At 41.7% G+C, this 18,773-nt stretch overlaps 1 protein-coding gene across 14 annotated transcripts in view; it reads left to right on the top strand.

Annotated features, from left to right (window-relative positions):
• LOC6737975 (CUGBP Elav-like family member 4) overlaps window positions 1–18,773 on the top strand; it is a 263,089-nt gene that overhangs the window by 186,555 nt on the left and 57,761 nt on the right. For 8 of the 14 annotated variants that reach the window (XM_016169627.3, XM_039292972.2, XM_039292971.2 and 5 more), the window contains one exon: window positions 9,884–10,018. The exons of 5 other annotated variants lie outside the window; for them this stretch is intronic. In XM_016169627.3, coding sequence (XP_016031748.1) covers window positions 9,884–10,018 — 135 coding nt within the window. Of the gene's footprint in view, window positions 1–3,507; window positions 3,956–9,883; window positions 10,019–18,773 lie in introns of all 14 variants that reach the window. One more of the 14 variants, XM_039292979.2, reaches the window with a different exon arrangement.

The following is an 18,773-nucleotide window of genomic DNA, read 5'->3' as shown; positions in this document are numbered from 1 at the left end:
TGAAAGAGTCAGCAGAGGAAAGATACACCTTGGCAGTGCTATTTAAAATAAATTATACACACACTCTCGCACAGTCAGTCGCTCGCTCTCACATCGAAAAAGCAAATAAATTGGTTTCGTAACCGCAAAAGCCAAACGAAGAGGGGCAGTCACTTTCTCACATCGATTCAATTCAATCAGACATCAAGCATATACAATTTTCACTCGCAACACAAGAATTATACAATCAATGGCTTGCCAGCGAGCAGACTTTCAATGCCTCCACCACCGCCCCCCCTTCAGCACAGACCCAAACTCCATGGATCACCTTAACCCAAGCCCATCCTTTAGTAGCCTGAATCCTGGTATCTGGCTGGAAAGGAAATAAAATGCGGCAGGCACGTTGCAACACTATTACTTATTTCACAGACAGGCAGGCGCAGACGACAAGGACGACGTCTGACTGAAATGAACTACGTTTGTTTGTGATTGTGCGGCTGGCTGTGCGCAGGTGGAAGCCAGGTGTCCTGTGCCGGGCAGGGCAAAGGGGAGTTGGCAGTCTAAAAATGCAATAATCTTTCAGCGCCGTCGTCGTCAGCGTTTAAACGTGACTTTTAAGCATGATGTTGTAATATTTTAACTTGACTAAGAAAAGGCAAAAGGGGCAGTGAGCGGGGGATTGGCTCCTCCATTGTGTGCGGCTGCGAAATTGTTACAAATGCCCCCAGCGTGCATTTTATGGCCAGTGCGATAAATAAAATGTTGCAACAAACAGGGCACACACACACATGCACAGGGGCCAGAAATATATGTGCAAATAATATGGGAGAGCGTTGGCAGGCCAAGGTACGAATAGTCCTTCCTGCTGCTCCTAGCTGCCAGGCAGGCAGTCAGACAAACAATAACATAAATTTCGTTAGCTATTTTATTTTTTACCCCTCCTTGGTATTTGTGTGTGTTTGCCTGGGCCAAGTAATTGTGCAATATGTTTTAGAGGCTGGCAGGAGGGAAAGAGAGCCTTGACCAGGATGCGGAGTTGCTTACTGGTCGCTAAGTAGTTGAAAGTCAGTGGAGATCTGGTGCCGCAAGGACTCGTCCGGCTTTAAAGGAATGCCCGAGCTGGTTAAATGTGCGTTAAATTGCTAAGCGTTTTGCCAACTTTGTCGGCCATTACAATTACCGTTGGCCGTTTCTCTTGGCCAAGCTCTTCATCATCCACTGCTGTTTTGTTTTCCCCCGTCTATGCGTAATTGTAATTGCAAGAGCTCGGCTCTTCGCCGAGCCCCCAAGGCTCTTCGCAACCCTATCTATCTGTCTTGGTCGAAAGCTTAGACAAGTTTGCTGCTAAGCCAACATAAGTCCCGAAAGCATTTCATATACCAAAACGGAAAAGGCAACAAACTGTGGAGCTTGTGTTAGTGTATTTGTCCGAGTGATTGTGTAGCTTAGGGTGGACCTTCGCAGCGGAAGAAGTTCGTCACCATTTACAATTGTTTTCAAGTTCTATTAGTTGCTCTAAAGGATAATTGGTTGCGTTTACAATATGGTTATTATTAATATCATTCATATACTAACAGGGCGTATGAGTAATATTATTATAAGTAACACTAAATCGAACAAGGTCCAGCCCACTGTATCTGTGTGTGTGTGGCTCAGTCCGTTTCTGTTGTTTTCATTGTGGTGTTTGTCTTAGTTAAATTCCGAAAGGCGTAACGGGTAACGAGCGGGGCTCGGGTGCATTGAGTGCGGCTTAAGTGTTCATCGACTCAACCGCAGCAGAAACTCTGCTTCGAACGGAGGTCCTTTTGCGCTCCTTCTCGCATCCGTGCCAGTCCCCCCCATTCAACCACTTCCCCGCTGCCCCGCTGAGCTGTCAATAGTCTGAGTCTGCTTCAAGTTCAATTAATTGCGCGCAACGAACAAACAAACAAACAGCAACAACTACAAGGAAAAGCAACCACAAAAATTAAATTAAAGTAGAGCGCACACCCCCTCTATCATTCCGCCTCCCTCGAGCAATCTACCCCTCTCTTTCCAATCCACCCTTTCGTGTAAATGAGTGATGTGCATGAAGAGCGCTAAAACACTTTTGTTTGCCTGTGTGAGTGGGGCTGTGTGTGTGTGTGTGTGTGTGCTTGGAGCTAGATGAAGACGTATGGTTATTGTGATGACTCTTGGAAAATTGATAAATATTGCAAAACGCACTACCACACACACACGCATGCCGAAGGAGGGGCGGAAAATATAATTTAATTAAAATGTTTTATGTAAGACATGTTTATTGAACCATTTTCTCTTAAAACTTCCCAAAGCAATTTGATTGACGATCATGACTCGGTTGTTGCTGCAATGTCCTATTTCCCCCACGTTCGCCCTGCCTCTCCAGTTGTTGATTTTATTTGTTTATTTGTGGCATCAGCTGCTGTCAAGGTGTTGAAGAGTGTTCTACGCCTGAAGTTTTGCATTGATTTGCTACTCGGAGATTGTTGTTGTTTCAGGAGTTAACTCAGGCAATATATATTCAATTATGGCTGCTTGAGGTGAAACGAGAAGATGATGGAGAGGTTTGTTTTCTCTTATCCGAGGCATCTAGTTATATTGTGCACATTGCTTTTAGCATAGTCTTATTTACAAAAATCCCATGCCAATCAGACCTTTATCGAGTGTTGTGGTAATCCTTTGGCTATAGGCCTTTATATTTTGCTAACAGCTAGACTAGTTACTTATACAAATATTACATATCGATATGTAACCACCAATATTTCCGTATCTATACGCATATGCCGTGTGTTGTTGTCGTCTATTTTATAATATTTCCTAGATTCTTTATTATAAGCGAATAATATTTCTATCAAAAAAGTATTTATTAAAAATTCAAACATATCAAACTTTGATGCTCTTAAATATCAGACCATATGTATCCGTAAATATCTGTACTTCAAAATTGTTTTAGCTGATTTATCATTTTTATTCTAACCCTCAAACTCGCCACCCCGTGCATATTTATCTTAATTAAATTGTCTATTTATTTTTCCCCGATAAAATTTTATACCTCTGTGTTGTTGTTTTTCGATGTTGTGCGTACAGTTTACCACTGAAAATAATGGACACAATTCAGAAAAGACTTAAACGATTATGCTAAATGTTGTGATATATCTACTTTTATTTACGTACCTCTTCAGGAGACTTGGCGCAAAAATTAAAATAGCAATTTTGTATTGTTGTGCCACGTAAACATTTGTTGTGCATTGTTTTCGTGTTGCTCTTTTTGCGTAGTAGACTTACAAAAAACATTACAAGAAAAAATAATCCAATTAATTAACAATGTGCAACAACATTTACAAAGTAAATATTTTACCACAAAATAAAAACAGCAAACGTTCAATCAGAAAACCCAAACAACAACAGAGATTATAAAACTTTATTTATTCTTACTTTTCTCTTTCTTTTTTCTGCTCTTCTCTTTTTTTGCAAAAACTTTGAAAACAACCAAAATCCGAATACCCAAAAATCTCTACACGAATTTAGCTATCGGCCTGAGAAGCATCGAAACGAAGGCGTTCAACTAAAGACGACGTTCACAATGGAAAACACTTGGAAAATCCATCCGAGCCCAATTACCAAATAACTCGACGATTGCGTTAATGCAAGAGGAGAGCCCACAGCAAACGTCCATAAAAAGTAGTTCTAAAATCAATGCTTTTAAGGCATCAAAGTTTGTTAATGTAAACAGTTTCATTAGGCCGTGATAAGTAATCGTAATAAGCCGTGCCTCAATTAGACAGAGCTTTAAGCCCTCTAGTTCAAACCGAAACCAAGTGCTGAACTATAATCCACCACGACTACAGGGATATCTACTGAAATTAAAATAAATTTAGGAAAATTAAAGTAATTAAAAATACTCTGCAATACCGGCAATAAATCAAAGCACGGTACATGAGTTACTAATGCAAACAACTAAAGTCTAAACCACAAAGTAAGCATTAAATATTTACATAAAGCCTACCCTTACCTATAATTTCCATAAGAATAAATTCAAGTAAGAAAATACATATACGAGTTTAGTACAATTTACGGCCGTGTCCCTTGGCCATTTCAAAAATCTCCAACGAAGTTATAAAAGCAGACAGACCATATAATTATACCAGCGTATGTCTAGCGCCCATAAACTTTAAATTCCGCTTTATCGTGAGTTGCCCCTATTATACACACATATCTTGTCTATATATATGTATACGAAATAAAAATCAAATCTGTACAGACATAAACGACAGCCACAAAGAGGACATTTTCCATTTTCCCCAGCCGGGCTCCTTTTTTCGCTGCTCTCCTTTTGCTTCTTTAAGTATTTTCACGTGAACGGCGGACACTTTTATGCGTTTGAAATGAAAATGCCATGTGCCATTAACATTATCCCTGACGCGTCACTACTTAAAATAAAAATTTCTATATTTTTTACACATTTATTTATATAAAAGGAGCGAAGACGAGAGCACCTTTTGGTCGTCGCTCGCCTTTTATAGCCAATTTCTGGTTACCCACAGTGTGCAGCCAATTTCATGTCAAGCTGCAGCCGCAGCAAAACCAGCGCAAAATGATAATCCCGGGGTCATAAAAAATTTTTACTTTATATTGACTTTTAGTGCGATAGTCAAGCCAGCGGAAAAAAGCGGAGACAAGGTGCACATGAAATGTTAATGTCTTGTCAAGATTGCCTTTCCAAGTGGCGGGCTGGTCTCTGGATGCGGATGCTCAAGGTGAAGAAGCTCAAATTTATCACCGCCCGCAAAATGGAATGCAAATGTTTTCGGCACTGAAAAGAGAAAGGCACGTTTCAAAATCACGGCCAAAATACGACTGATACTGGAGCTGTTGATAGTTCAAAAGCGCATTTAATTACCATTAAAATTATCCCTTTCAGCGTAAGAAGCAACCCCTTTTAAATTTTAAAGTGAAAGATTTTTTTTGCTGGTGAAAGCACAAATGGCATTCGTGCAGTCCTTTCTTCGCTTCACTCAGAAAGTCAGACAAAAGTTTATCCCTTTCAATATTAATTAACACTTCAATACCACAGCCACGAGGATAAAGTTTCCGTCTTCTTCCTACTTCCGCTCCGTCTGCCTTTGACTTTTGGTCCTGGCCAAACAAAAACTTTTGTGCCTAAAAATGTGACTATGAAAATGTCTGGCAATGCAGCCGCACACAAATTCGCGCTGACACTAATTAACAATTAGGCGCATTTTGGCGGCTCTTAGCCATTTCGAATTCCAAGAAACTGAAACAACCCCAAGTTTAGCTGTCAGCTGACTTAACTTTTGAACTACTTACAAGGCTAATAACTAATTTACTTCTAACTTTGGCTAAGGTCTAGAGCCTGCTTTCGGCAGGATTTTGTATAATTTCGACAGTTTGTCCCCAGCCTATAGTCGAGTTTTACGCTTATTACGAAAGAATTTTCAGCTGACAAATAAACTCGAAAAGCTCAAAGTCGCCGGAAGGAGGCCCAAAGGATTCGCGACACAATGGCAACAAAGGCGAAAAGAGCAGAGACCATAGAGCAGCTGAGTTATCTCTAGTCATATTTAAACGTCAAGAAACGAGGGGAGACTTTTGACAATTGCCACACAATTGTCGGGGCGACGACACCAACTGTTTGCCGGCGACGAAGCCGCAGCTGAGGGACTCATAAAGGGAGCATTTAGCTTATTTGCTGTATAAATACTGACACCTCTGCAGCAGGGATGACTTTCAGAGTCTGGCATTTCCTGTCTGAGTGCCATAAAACTGGCATGTCGACGGCATCCTGCCGAGCGGCCTGCAGGCGCACTTGCCCAGGACGAGACCAGAACAATTGCCGGCGATATTGATGGGGCAGCATAACATTTGCCACATCTGATCCCAGTGATTGGGCTTAAACATATGGCGCTCGAATTGATTGCACGCGTAGTCATTTACATTTTAATCAAAGCTTTTGAAGAGGACGCGTTTCTCACTCCATGCCCATGCCCCTACTTTAATCTGAAGGATAGTCGGAAACATTTTTACATTAGCCTCGTTACATGTCAAATGAGTGTCACTAATTACATATTAATTAGTTTCCTTTTACCAGACAGTCACTCGCACTCCGAAAAAGGGCACATCATCAATCAAACCGAGTGGAGGGCTCTAATAAAATCTGGAAAAATGCAAATGAAAAACTATTCTAGGCTTAGGCACTAAGTGCTGTTTGCTTTAATCAAAGTAAACATATATAGTATATTTCTAATTAAATTTTCATTACAAGCTGTTGGGAAAATCGGGCGTATCAACGTGAAGAGCCAGTTGGGCAGCATTAAGTATACGATTTGGTGCTCATTTACCCATTTCCTGCCTAAGTAATTACAATTTCAATAATTTATAGCAAACTAAACGTGGTCAGACGAGAGATACAAACACATAAATCCCGTATAAAGGCAGTGAATGGGGGTTGATTTCGTTTTCAATCAGTTTTTGGCAAGCAAATATTATTCCAAGGAGGCACTCGCCTTTCACAAAGTTTTGTAATTATAACGAGATGCTTGAAAATCCCCACAAAATAATTAATAACTTAAATATATTTACATACCATTTTGAGCTATCTTGAGTAATCAGATTAGAGCATTTTGAGATATGAATTGGTCGCATTACGGCAGGATCCTCATTTGTGGAGCTAAGTTGCTTCTAAGAATGTTGGCTAAGCTGTGAAAATTAATGGAGTATTTATTTGTTTGTTTAATGATTTATTAGCTGCACTGGGATAACAAAGGGTTCACAAGATTGAGCTGAAAGTAATCCCCCATCAAAGTCAGCTATTTCGCAGAGAAATTTCATCGTAATTCGCACACCTGATTCAACACACACCTATGCACTTCCGCCTCCGCAGACAGATGTCTTCAGGTATTCAAATGGCCCCACCTGTCCACTCATCTTCGCTGGGGAGAAGTAGAACTAATCCTCAGACGCTCATTAGCAGCCATTAAACGTCAATTTACATGTCAATTGGCAACAGTGCCCAGCCAGCCAACCAGCCAGCCATTCAAAGGAAGCCGGTCGGTACAGTAAAAATACGGCAGGAAGGACAGACGATTGGAAGGGAGTTCAGGGACACATGAGCTTTGAGCTTTGACTTTCGCTTTGTCAGCGACTTTGTGTTTAGTTTTTTCCTTTATTTATCCTCTGGCGCCGCTGTCTCCACAATTTTTTGTATTATTCATAGACGCGACTGGCTTTTTCACCTTTGGCCAGGACTTCAAATACAATTACTTTGCCCTGGAGGGCGAGGAAAACCCGGAAAGATGCAGCTGGGAACTGGAAAGTGGATGGTGGATTAAGGATGCAGGATCTGGGTTGGGAAGATAAGCAAAAACATAACGTGCAACAATTAGTGGCCTGTCCTTGTCGTCTTCTCCCGTCGGAGCACATGTACAAAAGTTGCCATGTGGTTAGCTAATTTAATTTGGCTTTCTTTTTGCCGCCGCCGCGCCGCACACCCCCCTTTCACTTTGGTTGCGGCATCAAAGACAACGACACGTTAATGACTTCTTTTCGCCGGGGCAGGCATAAAAATAAAATCTAAAAACTGCCACACATGGCTAGCAAAGGAATCAGGAGAAGCGAGCACACAGGACCGAGGACCCGGACCAGGAGCCACTTAACTTGTCTATATGAGCCTAATGGCCTTTAATATTGTTTTCACTGCTCTTTCCTTTAGCTCAGAGACCGAAAAAAGAATAAAAAAAGGAAAGTAAAAGCAAAAGCATAAGAGGAGAACAACCAAAAGGGAATCACTGAAAGCCCTGTGTGCATTTTATCCCTGCCGGTCTGTGTCGTTGTGCCCCAGGTAATTGTAGAAAATTGCTGCAACGCCAGGCTAAACATTGTGCAAATCCTTTTGTCCTGCCTGCCAGCCACCCACCACCCACCACTTCTACTTAGCCCCAACGCCCCCCAATTTTTTTTGCCCTTTTTTGGCCGCAACTGTTAACAGCCAGTTGAACTATGCCATTTCATATGTACAACAGCAGGCGCCGCAAAGTATGCTGCACTATTTTTACCTTGTCCTGCCCTCGGTTTCAACGTGCTTTACATTTTTATTAAGCCAACCCTTCTACTGCTTCCAACATCCTTTTGCCCTTCTCACTGCTGTTGATGTTGTTGTTGTTGTTTAGCATGCCAGGGGCGTTGTTTGGCTTATTGCACGTGCTTGGGCCGGCAAGGATGGTAAGGAGCAGGAAGGCCAGCGCAGGACGAAACGGAACCCAAATGCCATTAGGCTTAACCCGGACACAAGACAATTGCCTGCAGGCCATGTGCATGGGTCCAACGTGTCGTATTAGTTATTTTCTACTTCGATTGCTTTTGCCACTTTAACGCGACAGCAGCTGGGGCAGCTCGGCTGTCTGTGGCAAGTGTTTTGCCAATTATGTGACGCTCAATTTTCGATATGATACCAAGTGCGAGTGCGAGTCCTTGGTGTCCTTGGCTGGCCTTTCCGATTATACGCTTTTTGAAAGCGAAAAATGTGAAAATACGAAATTGAGAGGGTGGACAGTCGTGCGACAGCTGCCGTTTGTGCGACCTTATCCATTTACCAGTAGATATTGATTAGATTTTAGAGAATCTCTCGCAGATCACCACCATCCAACGCTCACCACTACCACCACTACTAGCCGTATATACCTAGACTCTAAGTACTTTTAAGCCATAACTTTCCTCATGCTCGCCCGTAATTTTACCAACTATTTTTTCAAGTAGTGGCTAGCGTGTTCAATTACCTTTCAATGTCTATCCTTAACTCAGTAGCTCTGTGCGTGGCCAGCTTGTATGTGTGTGCGAGACGGTTTGCTTGTGTGTGCGTGTGACTGTTAAATATATATACATATAAATATACATACTTATATATTACGTATATGAATAGATTATTTTAATTCTCGTAAGAGTTGTAAGCTAAACCAAAAACAAATTGTACGACAATTTTAACTAAATATCACCCATTTTTATCTTCTTTTCTTTCCTTTTTATGTAACACTTGTTCGTGCTCTATATCAAATAAATATGATTGAAACGAAAAAAAAAATACATCAAAATTGGCAAAATTGGAAAACTGACAATTCTTCTCTTTCTTTTGATTTTCAAAAACTGATTTCACTTTTTTGTGGTTTTATTCGTATGATTTTGATTTGATTCGATTTTTTCCATATCCAAATTTCTTCCTTCTTGATGCAACAATTTCAACAAAAAATTCGTTCCGCTTATAAATCGAAATTTGTACTCCCTCTTCCCACCCAACGAAAAACAAAAAAAAATACCTAACCACATTAATAAATGTTGTAATTGTATTTGCTCTATTGGTGCTCAAACTATCCACCCAAACACCAACGATTTCTCCTTAAATAAATGTTGTTGCTTTTACTTTTCTTTGGGTATTTTGCGCCTGTTGAAATTTTGAAAAAATTACCAAACAAAAAACAATTACGTAAATGTGCCTGCTGCGTTCGTTACTCGTTACAAAAAAAAATGTTGCGTAATGTGTAACCCTGTTGCATTTACATCTCTTTTTAAACGACACACCAACACATTATGATCGAGGATATATATTTTTTCCGTATTCATTTTTCGGATTTCAATATGATTTGTTGCGAATTTTCTCTGGCTATGGCTTCTTGATTGAAAACTTATCATTTTCACACACCGAACACCAAACACGATCGAACACTGCCGCCACTCATAACCAAATACAAACACATTGCCACTTGTCCATTTTGCCGTCTCTTTTGGTGCAACAATCAAATTCGTAAATCAATCGTAATCAATCAAAATCAATCGGATCGATCGAACCACATGACATGACATATGAAAAACATGAACAAACCCGAAACCAAAACAGAGCATTTAGATCGCAAGCTGTTCGTTGGCATGCTCAGCAAACAACAGACCGAAGACGATGTTAGACAAATCTTCCATCCCTTCGGCACTATAGAGGAGTGCACCATACTTCGTGGGCCGGACGGTGCTAGCAAAGGTGAGTACCATCCAAAATTTCTACCTTTATATAATACCTATCTGCAGCTGTGTTCAATTCGAATTTCCCCACCTAAGATACTGTTCATATCAAGTATACGTAACGTGTTCGGCTCGCTATCTGTTGTATTTCCCAGTTACATGATTAATCTTAAGATTCAGTTGATCGTTACTTTTTTGGCATTAGCTTGGTTGTGCGTAGACGTGCTTGAAGTATTTTAGATTAAAGCACGTCCGTTTTGGTGTCGTATAGCGAGTTTTGGGATAAGATATAACATTTTAACATAACTAAAGATACTAGAGAATTAGCTAGGGTTCGGAAGTCAACTATAATTGCCTAAAAGTAAGATGCTGATATTTGTCGTTATTTATGATTAATTAATCGAAATGCTAAATGTTCAATATTAAATATACGTAGCGGTCATATATAATGTTTTATCACATTTTCCAGTTAAGTGCTTAGTCTTAAGACTTGTTTGGTTGTTTCATTTTTGACAATAACGTAGATTGTTTTAAAACACCTTTATAAATGGTTTGAAGCTGCAGTCTGCACTCCTACCTCCGAATTCCCCAAAGAAAGAGCACTGATAAAATTGGCATCCAGTCAACTGATAATGTCCTGTTGAAAATGCGGGCAGCTGTGCAGCGAGCCAAATAATCATCACAAACATAACCATAACAATTACACAACTTTGGGGCGATTGGGGGCCTTGAGGTGGCATAAAATAAAAATCGGGTAAACAGTTCAATTAAAGTTGTTTGCTTCTGGCAGTGCTGCTCGTTTCACACGCTGGCCATTTGCATTTGTATGCGGCATTTGCAAGTAAAAATACGCGCTCTCTCACACACACATACACATGCAGAAAGCAAACAAATGGGGGAATAAAAAAAAAATAAGAGAGAGATAGAGGCATTGGGAAGTTTCGTTTGTTTTAATATGCAAGTAACTTTTTTAGCAATAACATTCCATTTTATTATGTCAAAAGTTTTGGTTTTACAAATACACATACACACGCACACACACAGGCAGACAAATACACAAATACATTGGCAAACACTCGGTTCGTGAGTGTAATTGTGTCTTTGTTATATATTTTTATTTTGCTTACATTTGCAACATTTTTGACTGCCGCCTTTTGTTGTCCTCGTGTGCGTGTGTATTTCCATGTTAATGTTTGTTATTGTTGTTCTTTTGTTGGCGTTTATTGTTGCCATTTTGATATGCATGAAAAGGCAGAGGCGGCGGAGATAGCGGTCGGAAGGGGGCGTGGCACATTGGCCATGTGACACTTTGCATAGAAAACCAATGTTGAGGGGTATTTATTTTTGTTTCTGTTTATTTTAGTATGTGGTGTACTCGTCTGTTTTTCCATTTTTCTCTACCTTATTTATATTAGTGGTTGGGGCTCCTGAGATTTCCAAGGCCTCCGCACCACGACAGCCATCAATTTCCAATCAAATTGATGCCTGAAATTTGCACAAATTTGGAATAGCTAAAATATTTCACGCATATATTTATTTGCCATGCAGCCATACAGAAATGCCATTCGAAGCGAAGACAAAGCAGCGACATAATTTGATACAAATTTTCATTTTTCTTCGATTTGTGTGCTCGAGTACTTTTTTGATATTTTTCAGTTCCTGCTGAACCGGAAAACTTGTTGTTGATGTCGTCGCCCTTCAACTTCGACAGTGGCTGCGTGCAAAGCCGCGAAAACTGTCAGTCGATGTGGTTAAATTGGGGGGCTGTTTGGGGGTGTGGAAAATTGCGGCTTCTGCGGCTGCGGCGATGCCAACATATCATTCTTCATTAAAATGCGCTTCAAAGTCAGCTCAACTGGAGCAGAGTCAGCCGCTCCTTTTTTTCGGAGTCGCATTTGGTGTTAGGAAAGTGACAGGCGCTAGCCTGTGTAAGTGCCAAAATCCATCAACGTCAATGTACTCCTGCTCCATCCACTTCCTTCACTTTTCCGCTGCGAATTATATTCAAGGAAAATCGACTGAGGGGTGGGAAATATGTGCTGGCAGCGGGGTAATGAGGAATGAACATTGACTGACTGGGCGAACTGCAAATGTATGCAAATGATGATGCATGTGGCAGCGAAATGCGGTGACGCCGAATCCGAGGGCGAACAATAATAAACCCTCCTACTCATCATAGTCCTTCGGCTCCTGCGATGTCTGTGCGGCTGACAGGCTACAGGAATAAGCGCAACCATCATGTTAAATTATGCAAATTCGATTTCAGTGAGTGAATGAAATGAAACGAGGTAAAGGAAAGGTTTTTCTGGCCGGGGACTTCGGCTGACTTTGAAACTTTTGCCCAGCACAAAACACAAAGCATGTGGTGCAGCACTCAGCAAAAAAGGATATTACTTGCTAAATCTAATTTATCTAAATTTATCAGCAAAATACAGTAGCCTAAATTATTAGTCAAGTACCAATCAGTGGTAAATATTGCTTAGGATCAGTTAAGTTTTATACCCCAGCATTTAGGCAAATTTCTTCATGTGTAACCATGTGGTGGAGGCGAAAAATTTTACAGCTCGACAATGGCAGGAACAGAGGCAGAAGCCAGGAGAAGCAGGGAGCTGGGAAGTGGGACCAGGAGCCAGGACAGGCTGGCGGCTCATTTGATTAGAATATTCATGCATGCACTTCATTGTCATCAAGGCTGGCAGGCAGCAAAGTTGTCATCTCGTCCTAGGTCTTGTCATCTGTGCAATCAACACAATTGTGTGTCTCCGCCGTCCCGCTCCGCTGCACCGGGTGTCCCTCTGTCCCGCTGCTCCATTGTCCTTTGTCCCGCTCCCCGAGCGCCGGTAATCAGAGCTCCCATGTGCTTGTGTAGATGAGCAGCAACGGGTGTCGTCTAGTGGCGGAGTCAAGGATTTTGCATAAGTAGCCGCATGAGTGTGGAGAACTCTAGCTCCTGTTGCTGACAGACGGTTGGCATAAGTTGACTCTGAATGGGCCAAGTTAGCAGGGCCAGCACCACACCCCTTGGCTTAAAGCGCTTTTGGCCTAATCACTGCGACTGGAAGCTGTCATTAAGTAATTGGGTATGGAGGCACAAGTGCAATGGCAGGGCTGCCTTAGCAGTCAATTAATTTAAAGAATAAATACGCAATCCACTCACCCACATTTCGAATGGCTCCTTCGCATCAGAGACCTTGAGTCAATCGACCCACTCAATTGATGGCATTGTCAAGTTGTGCTGCCAAAAACATAAATTGAATTAAAACGTCGTTTAGACTCGAAATTAATTCGAAATGTCTCGCTTTGTCAAATTAACTTTTAATTGCCGCAAAAGCCAACAAAGAGACCTCCGAGTCGTCTTGCAGCTGACACACAAAAACAAATTCCAATTAATACGTATCACACAAGCATACAGCTCACACACACACTCGTGCGCATAAATTTCGGTGCGGATGACACACACAGACACGCGCACTTTCGAGGACACAACAATAGCGCGCCGTATAGTAGACTTCAAATTTTGGCCAGCATTGTCGTCTATCATATCAAAAGCGGCGCAAACCCCATAAATGCCAATAATTAATGTGACATTTTCGGCGTAATTGAGGCAAGAATGCAGCATGCAGCATGCAGCAAGCAGCATACAGTAGTAGAAGCACCACCGATGGCCTGTCACAACCACACAACCGAGCAAATGTATCTAGGCATGCGGAGAGTATCTGAATCCCAGTGTGCCTGCGTGTATTTCAAAGCATTCCCCAAAACTGCATGGCATGCCAAGTGGCAAACTGCTTTCATTTCCCCACCATCCACGCTTGGCTGGCTAATTGAATTTCTGCACATAGTTCTAGCAAATTCTACGATTGGGTGGCAGGCAACTCAGTCCCCTTTCCCTCCGAAAAATTAAAAAAAAGCCAAAAAACCGAACAAGAAATCGAGTGTGCAACAAAATTGTGTCGCAGAAAACTCAGGTGCATGCATCCTCATGCTCCTTGTCAGCTGCTCAAGTCGAGTCTTAGTTTAAAGAGCAAATTTATTGCCTGCAAAAAAAGTTAAGTAGCCTTCACATAATTGCTCAGAGAAAAGTTTTAATACCTCATCCCCCTGGCTCACGGGGCTTTGCCTCAAACTTTGCAATGACAGTTTAAGTTGTTTTTCAGGCTGTTGCTGCCGCTTTTGCTGCTTTGGCTGCTCCACTTGTTGTTTGGCCAACAAATTTTTACAGCCAGATATTGTGCCATGGTGGAGGATGGGGATTGTGGGATGGGGTAGGAAGAGGAGGAAGCTTCCGCCGGTTGTCAACTCTCACTTGCTCACATTCGCATTCACATCCACTTTCACATCCACATATATCAACGTGGCAGCTCCGGCATCATCATTTCATTTCAATTTCAATTTATATGAGCAAAGTTTTATGAAGTGCATGTCATGCTGCCTGTCGCTTTGCTCTGCTCCTGTTTCAAACCCAACCGCCCACATCAACATATACGAGCACACTCCCCCGCCCACTGGCGCACTGCATTTATTAAATTTCATTTCATTTCAGCTCTATACTCATGTTTATTTTACAGCACACTAAAAAGTTCTAACAAGTGCTGATTGAGTGCGCTGCAAAAACTGTCAAACAAACCCGAACAAAAGCCCAAACCGAACCGCGCGCTGCGTTGTAAAACTCAAATTGAATTTAACGCTTATGACATGCGAGAGCTTTGCTTTATTTGATTCTTTATAATAATGGTTAAAACTGTGATGAGATTTTGGTTTTTGTCCGCTCAAACGAAGTTGATTGGATCGAAAGTGAAATGGCCTTTAAAGGATAGTGCGGTTTACATAGCTGCGTGCTAGTGTGCAACGGATAGATGGGATAGTATGATTAGATCCTGTTGTATCCACTAATCTAAGATCCAATTTATCTGAAGTTGGCATAATTAGAGTTCCACATATTCCGCCCACACGGCCCCAAGGACCCATAAAACATTGCACTTAATGCGCCTTAATTAAAACAAAACTCTCCCTACCCGCCGTAGTCTATAACTATTTATTGCGTGCCAAGAAGCAGCGTTTATACAAGCATAAGAAAAAATCGGAGTAATAATAATAATGTAAGTTGTGGCATAAGCTCATAAGTGCCATTTAAGCCGCAGTCATCCTTGTTGCTGTTGCCGCCGGCAGGCCAAAAGTCCTGGACTCCCAGGACTGCAAAATGGCACACTGGCTAAGGAATTAAAATACATATCAAAAACGAAACGGGGGGTGTGTGGTGGTCGAAACAAACGCGAACTTTTGCGTCCTTAGACCAAAAACCGAAACCAGAAAACCCAACAAAACTTTGCCGTCGTCGTAGTTGTATAGTCGCCATGGCCACAAGTCTTTTGTGATTCCCGATCCTTGTTCCTCAGCCTGAGCCAGAGCCTGAGCCTCTCCGGATCCAAAAATGTATGTGTATGTGTGTGATGCAGCTTAAATTTAATTGCAGCACGGCCAAAGTTTAATATGCAAGTGGGGCGAGTTGTTCGGGTAGCACTCCCCAGCCAAGTCCAATAAATTTTTATCACATACAACTAGAAAAGGCGTTCCGCTCCTTGGCCCTGCTTAATGCTAATTAACATGCAACACGCCCGAAACTATGCAGCCAACACATACACTCACATGCGAAGGTCAGGGCAATTAAACGTGGCCAAGGAGCTGGCTAAAGCCGAGCAGGAAGTGGCTGAAATTTGATGCCGTCAAGCCGGGCCAACGAGTCATAAAAGTACCACAAAGTGCCAGCAACTTATGCCAGACGCCGGCCAGCTTAGAAGGAACGGAACAAAGGATATGGCATACCCTAACCATGCTACCAGTCACTGTTTTTATGAGGAAATATCCTATATAACGGATATATCCTTCTTAATCGAAGAACTTATTCGTATTTGTTTGAGTTTAAGCCATTCTTAAGCTGCAGAAGCTCACTGATTTTTAACAATCAAACTTGGTAGGCTTATGAAAGGAAGAATACTATTAAGAAGAATAATGCGCTCAAAACCAGACTTTAAAATATAGGAATTTCCAGAATAATTTAGAATATTTTACATTGAAATTCAGTCGAAACTATAGCTCTCTATCTATTTGTCTGCCAAATGTTCGTTGATTAATTAAGTATGTACATCCCTTATTGAGTTAGATAAAATACAATATTCGCATTGTAAAATTGCCATTATTATGCCTTTGTAAATATCAATTTATACCATTGATAAGGTAATGAAAGCGATATTGCTCTGAAAGTATCATTTCTGAATATTCTATTCAATATTCAGCCCTGTGCCACACATACCCAGCTCCATGTAGCCGCTATATTGCCTGCCTCCCGCAATTTCGTTTCATTATGTGGCCATGTTGGTGGCAAGTGTGCTTTATTAACACATTTCGTGGCCCACCCGCACACACACACACACACACAAGCATATATACGTCAGAACATAACTTTTTTAATACCCATCGCCATTGCCATTGGCGTCGCCATTGCCAGCTGGCTGGCAGGACTAACAGGACGAACAGGACTGGGCCGGGCTGGCTTTAGTTGTAATAGTTTAATAAAGTAGTAAAAGCTGCGGAAATTAGATTTGACCGCAACACACGGGCACAGGAGACCGTTGGAGCCCAGACAAAACTTTGCCGCAGCCCAGGAGAGCAAAAAATGTTGTTGTACATGCCGCACGGAGAGAGGAAGCCCGTGGTTGGCGCTTCTTTTGGGGTTCCTGGATTCTTGTCAATAAAAATGTCAAAAAAGTTTCGGCTAAGCATTAAGCACAAAGTTTGGGCCGAGTGGCAAAGGAGCGAGGGGAAGTTGGTGAAAAGGGTTGCTCTCATGGCATACTTATATAAGGAGGTGGCTGATGAGGATGTATACTGGAGTCTGGAGATTGGGATAAGGATGTGGATGTCCTTATTAAAGGCAAGGCTAGTCCCAGCGGCAGAGGCAGCTGGACCCTCGGCAGCAAATTTAATTAACTCAGTTGAGCGCGCTTGGCCCTATCAATAAAAGATTAGTCCTATCACCCATGAAATATGCCACTTTAGATATTTGTTCTAGTTGCGGAGGATTATTGAAAAATTAATGCAATAAAGGCCATGTAAGCAAGAGCTTACTTTTATTTCCGTTCGCCATATCTGGTATATCGATGGAGATCCGCATTGGGTTTCTATTTCCCAGCTGCCGTAGGCTTTAACATTTTTAATAAGCACACCATATCGCAAACACCACTCAGAGCTCGGCCCTGGAACTTATTAAATTTCCGACAAGGAGCCAGCCTAATGGCTGCTCCTGCTCCTGCTCCTGGTGCTCCTCCTGCTGCTGCTGCTGCTGCTACCTGTCAGCTGCACATATTTTGTTATTATCAGGAGGTTATAAGGAGTAGAGGCGCCCAACCGTATGCCACATACATATTCTGCAGCTCATTTTCTAGCTCATTGCCGGGGCCAAGACATGAGCTAAATTAATTTATTCCGCTTTTGTTGTTAGACAATATCCTTTTCAGCCTCCTGGCTCCTCGCCCAGCGTAACTGGAAACTTGGCAAGGCAGCTACGGAGCCGCGAAGGCATTTAATGAAAATGGATACGTTTAAGGCCGCCTGGATACCAGATACCCTGGCCGCCTAGCATTTTGCTATCCTTTTTCAAAGCTCCCAGGGCACAACACAAAATAATAAAATAATATAAAACCGACACTGGGACCCGAGCCTGTTTTGCTTGTGGGTTGCTAGGATGCGTCAAGTGTCGACAGGATGCTTGGGGGATATGGCCTTAAGTTCAGAATTCGAGGAATAGGTAGCCATAAACATGGTAACAATTCAGCCAGAGAGTCGAGAGAGATTTCAAAATTTGCCTCTTAAGTTGAATTTATCCTTCACGCTCACCCTTCCTAGGATTTATCTTATTTTCTGTTTTAGATCAGTTCGCCAGGTTTTATCCTTACAGCTGAGCCCAAATTCACTCAAAGAATTTATCTAAGAAATTAAAATTGGTCAGTTACCGCAGAATATGTAATTATTCACCGCATAGGCGGCTCTATCAAAATGTGAAATCCTCTGTATCGATGTTAACCACAAAAAGAGACGAGTATCAAATTGACAGGCAACAATGAATAATAATGAGGACAAGCTGCAGTGAAATTCGAACACGTGTGTTGGGTCTTTATAGATTTTTGCATAATATAATGACTGTATTTTCCACCACTTTCTGGGTAGAATTGGTTAACCACTTTGACTTTCTGACTTTCTTTAATATTACCAATGGCTAATGGTTTTCTTTACAATTCAAATAAATTACATTACATAAAACGAATTTAATTCAATTATGTATATTTTTTCAAGTGCGAGCTCAAGGCGTTCTTAACCCAACCCTTCTCCGATTTTCCCCATAGCTTTTTGCCACTGTTTGGTCGGCACTCAATCAAAAATCACATTTCCGTGTCGGCTGTTTGGCGCAAAAAGCAAATAACACATACACCCACATATGAAGCAAATGTAATTAAAATTCGATATACTTGTTTTCACAAAACGGCCTGCAGAGAGATCGTATGGAAAGTGGAAAGTGGCATTGGGGGAAAGTGGTGAAAGGAGTTAGGCCTCGGTTCGACCATATTTCCTATGGCCTGGGGCCCATGGAAGTGGGCGGAAAAGGGGGCTGCTGGTGAGTTGCATACATATATCATCATCATCATCATCATCGTCGCCAGCATCGTTGCTGGCAACAGCATTTGGCAAAAATGTTAGCTTCAATTTAAATTTTTGGTCAG

Source organism: Drosophila simulans, chromosome 3L (genome assembly GCF_016746395.2).
Source record: "Drosophila simulans strain w501 chromosome 3L, Prin_Dsim_3.1, whole genome shotgun sequence".
NCBI classification, from domain to species: Eukaryota; Metazoa; Arthropoda; class Insecta; order Diptera; family Drosophilidae; genus Drosophila; species Drosophila simulans.
This window is presented reverse-complemented; position numbering and strand designations above follow the sequence as displayed.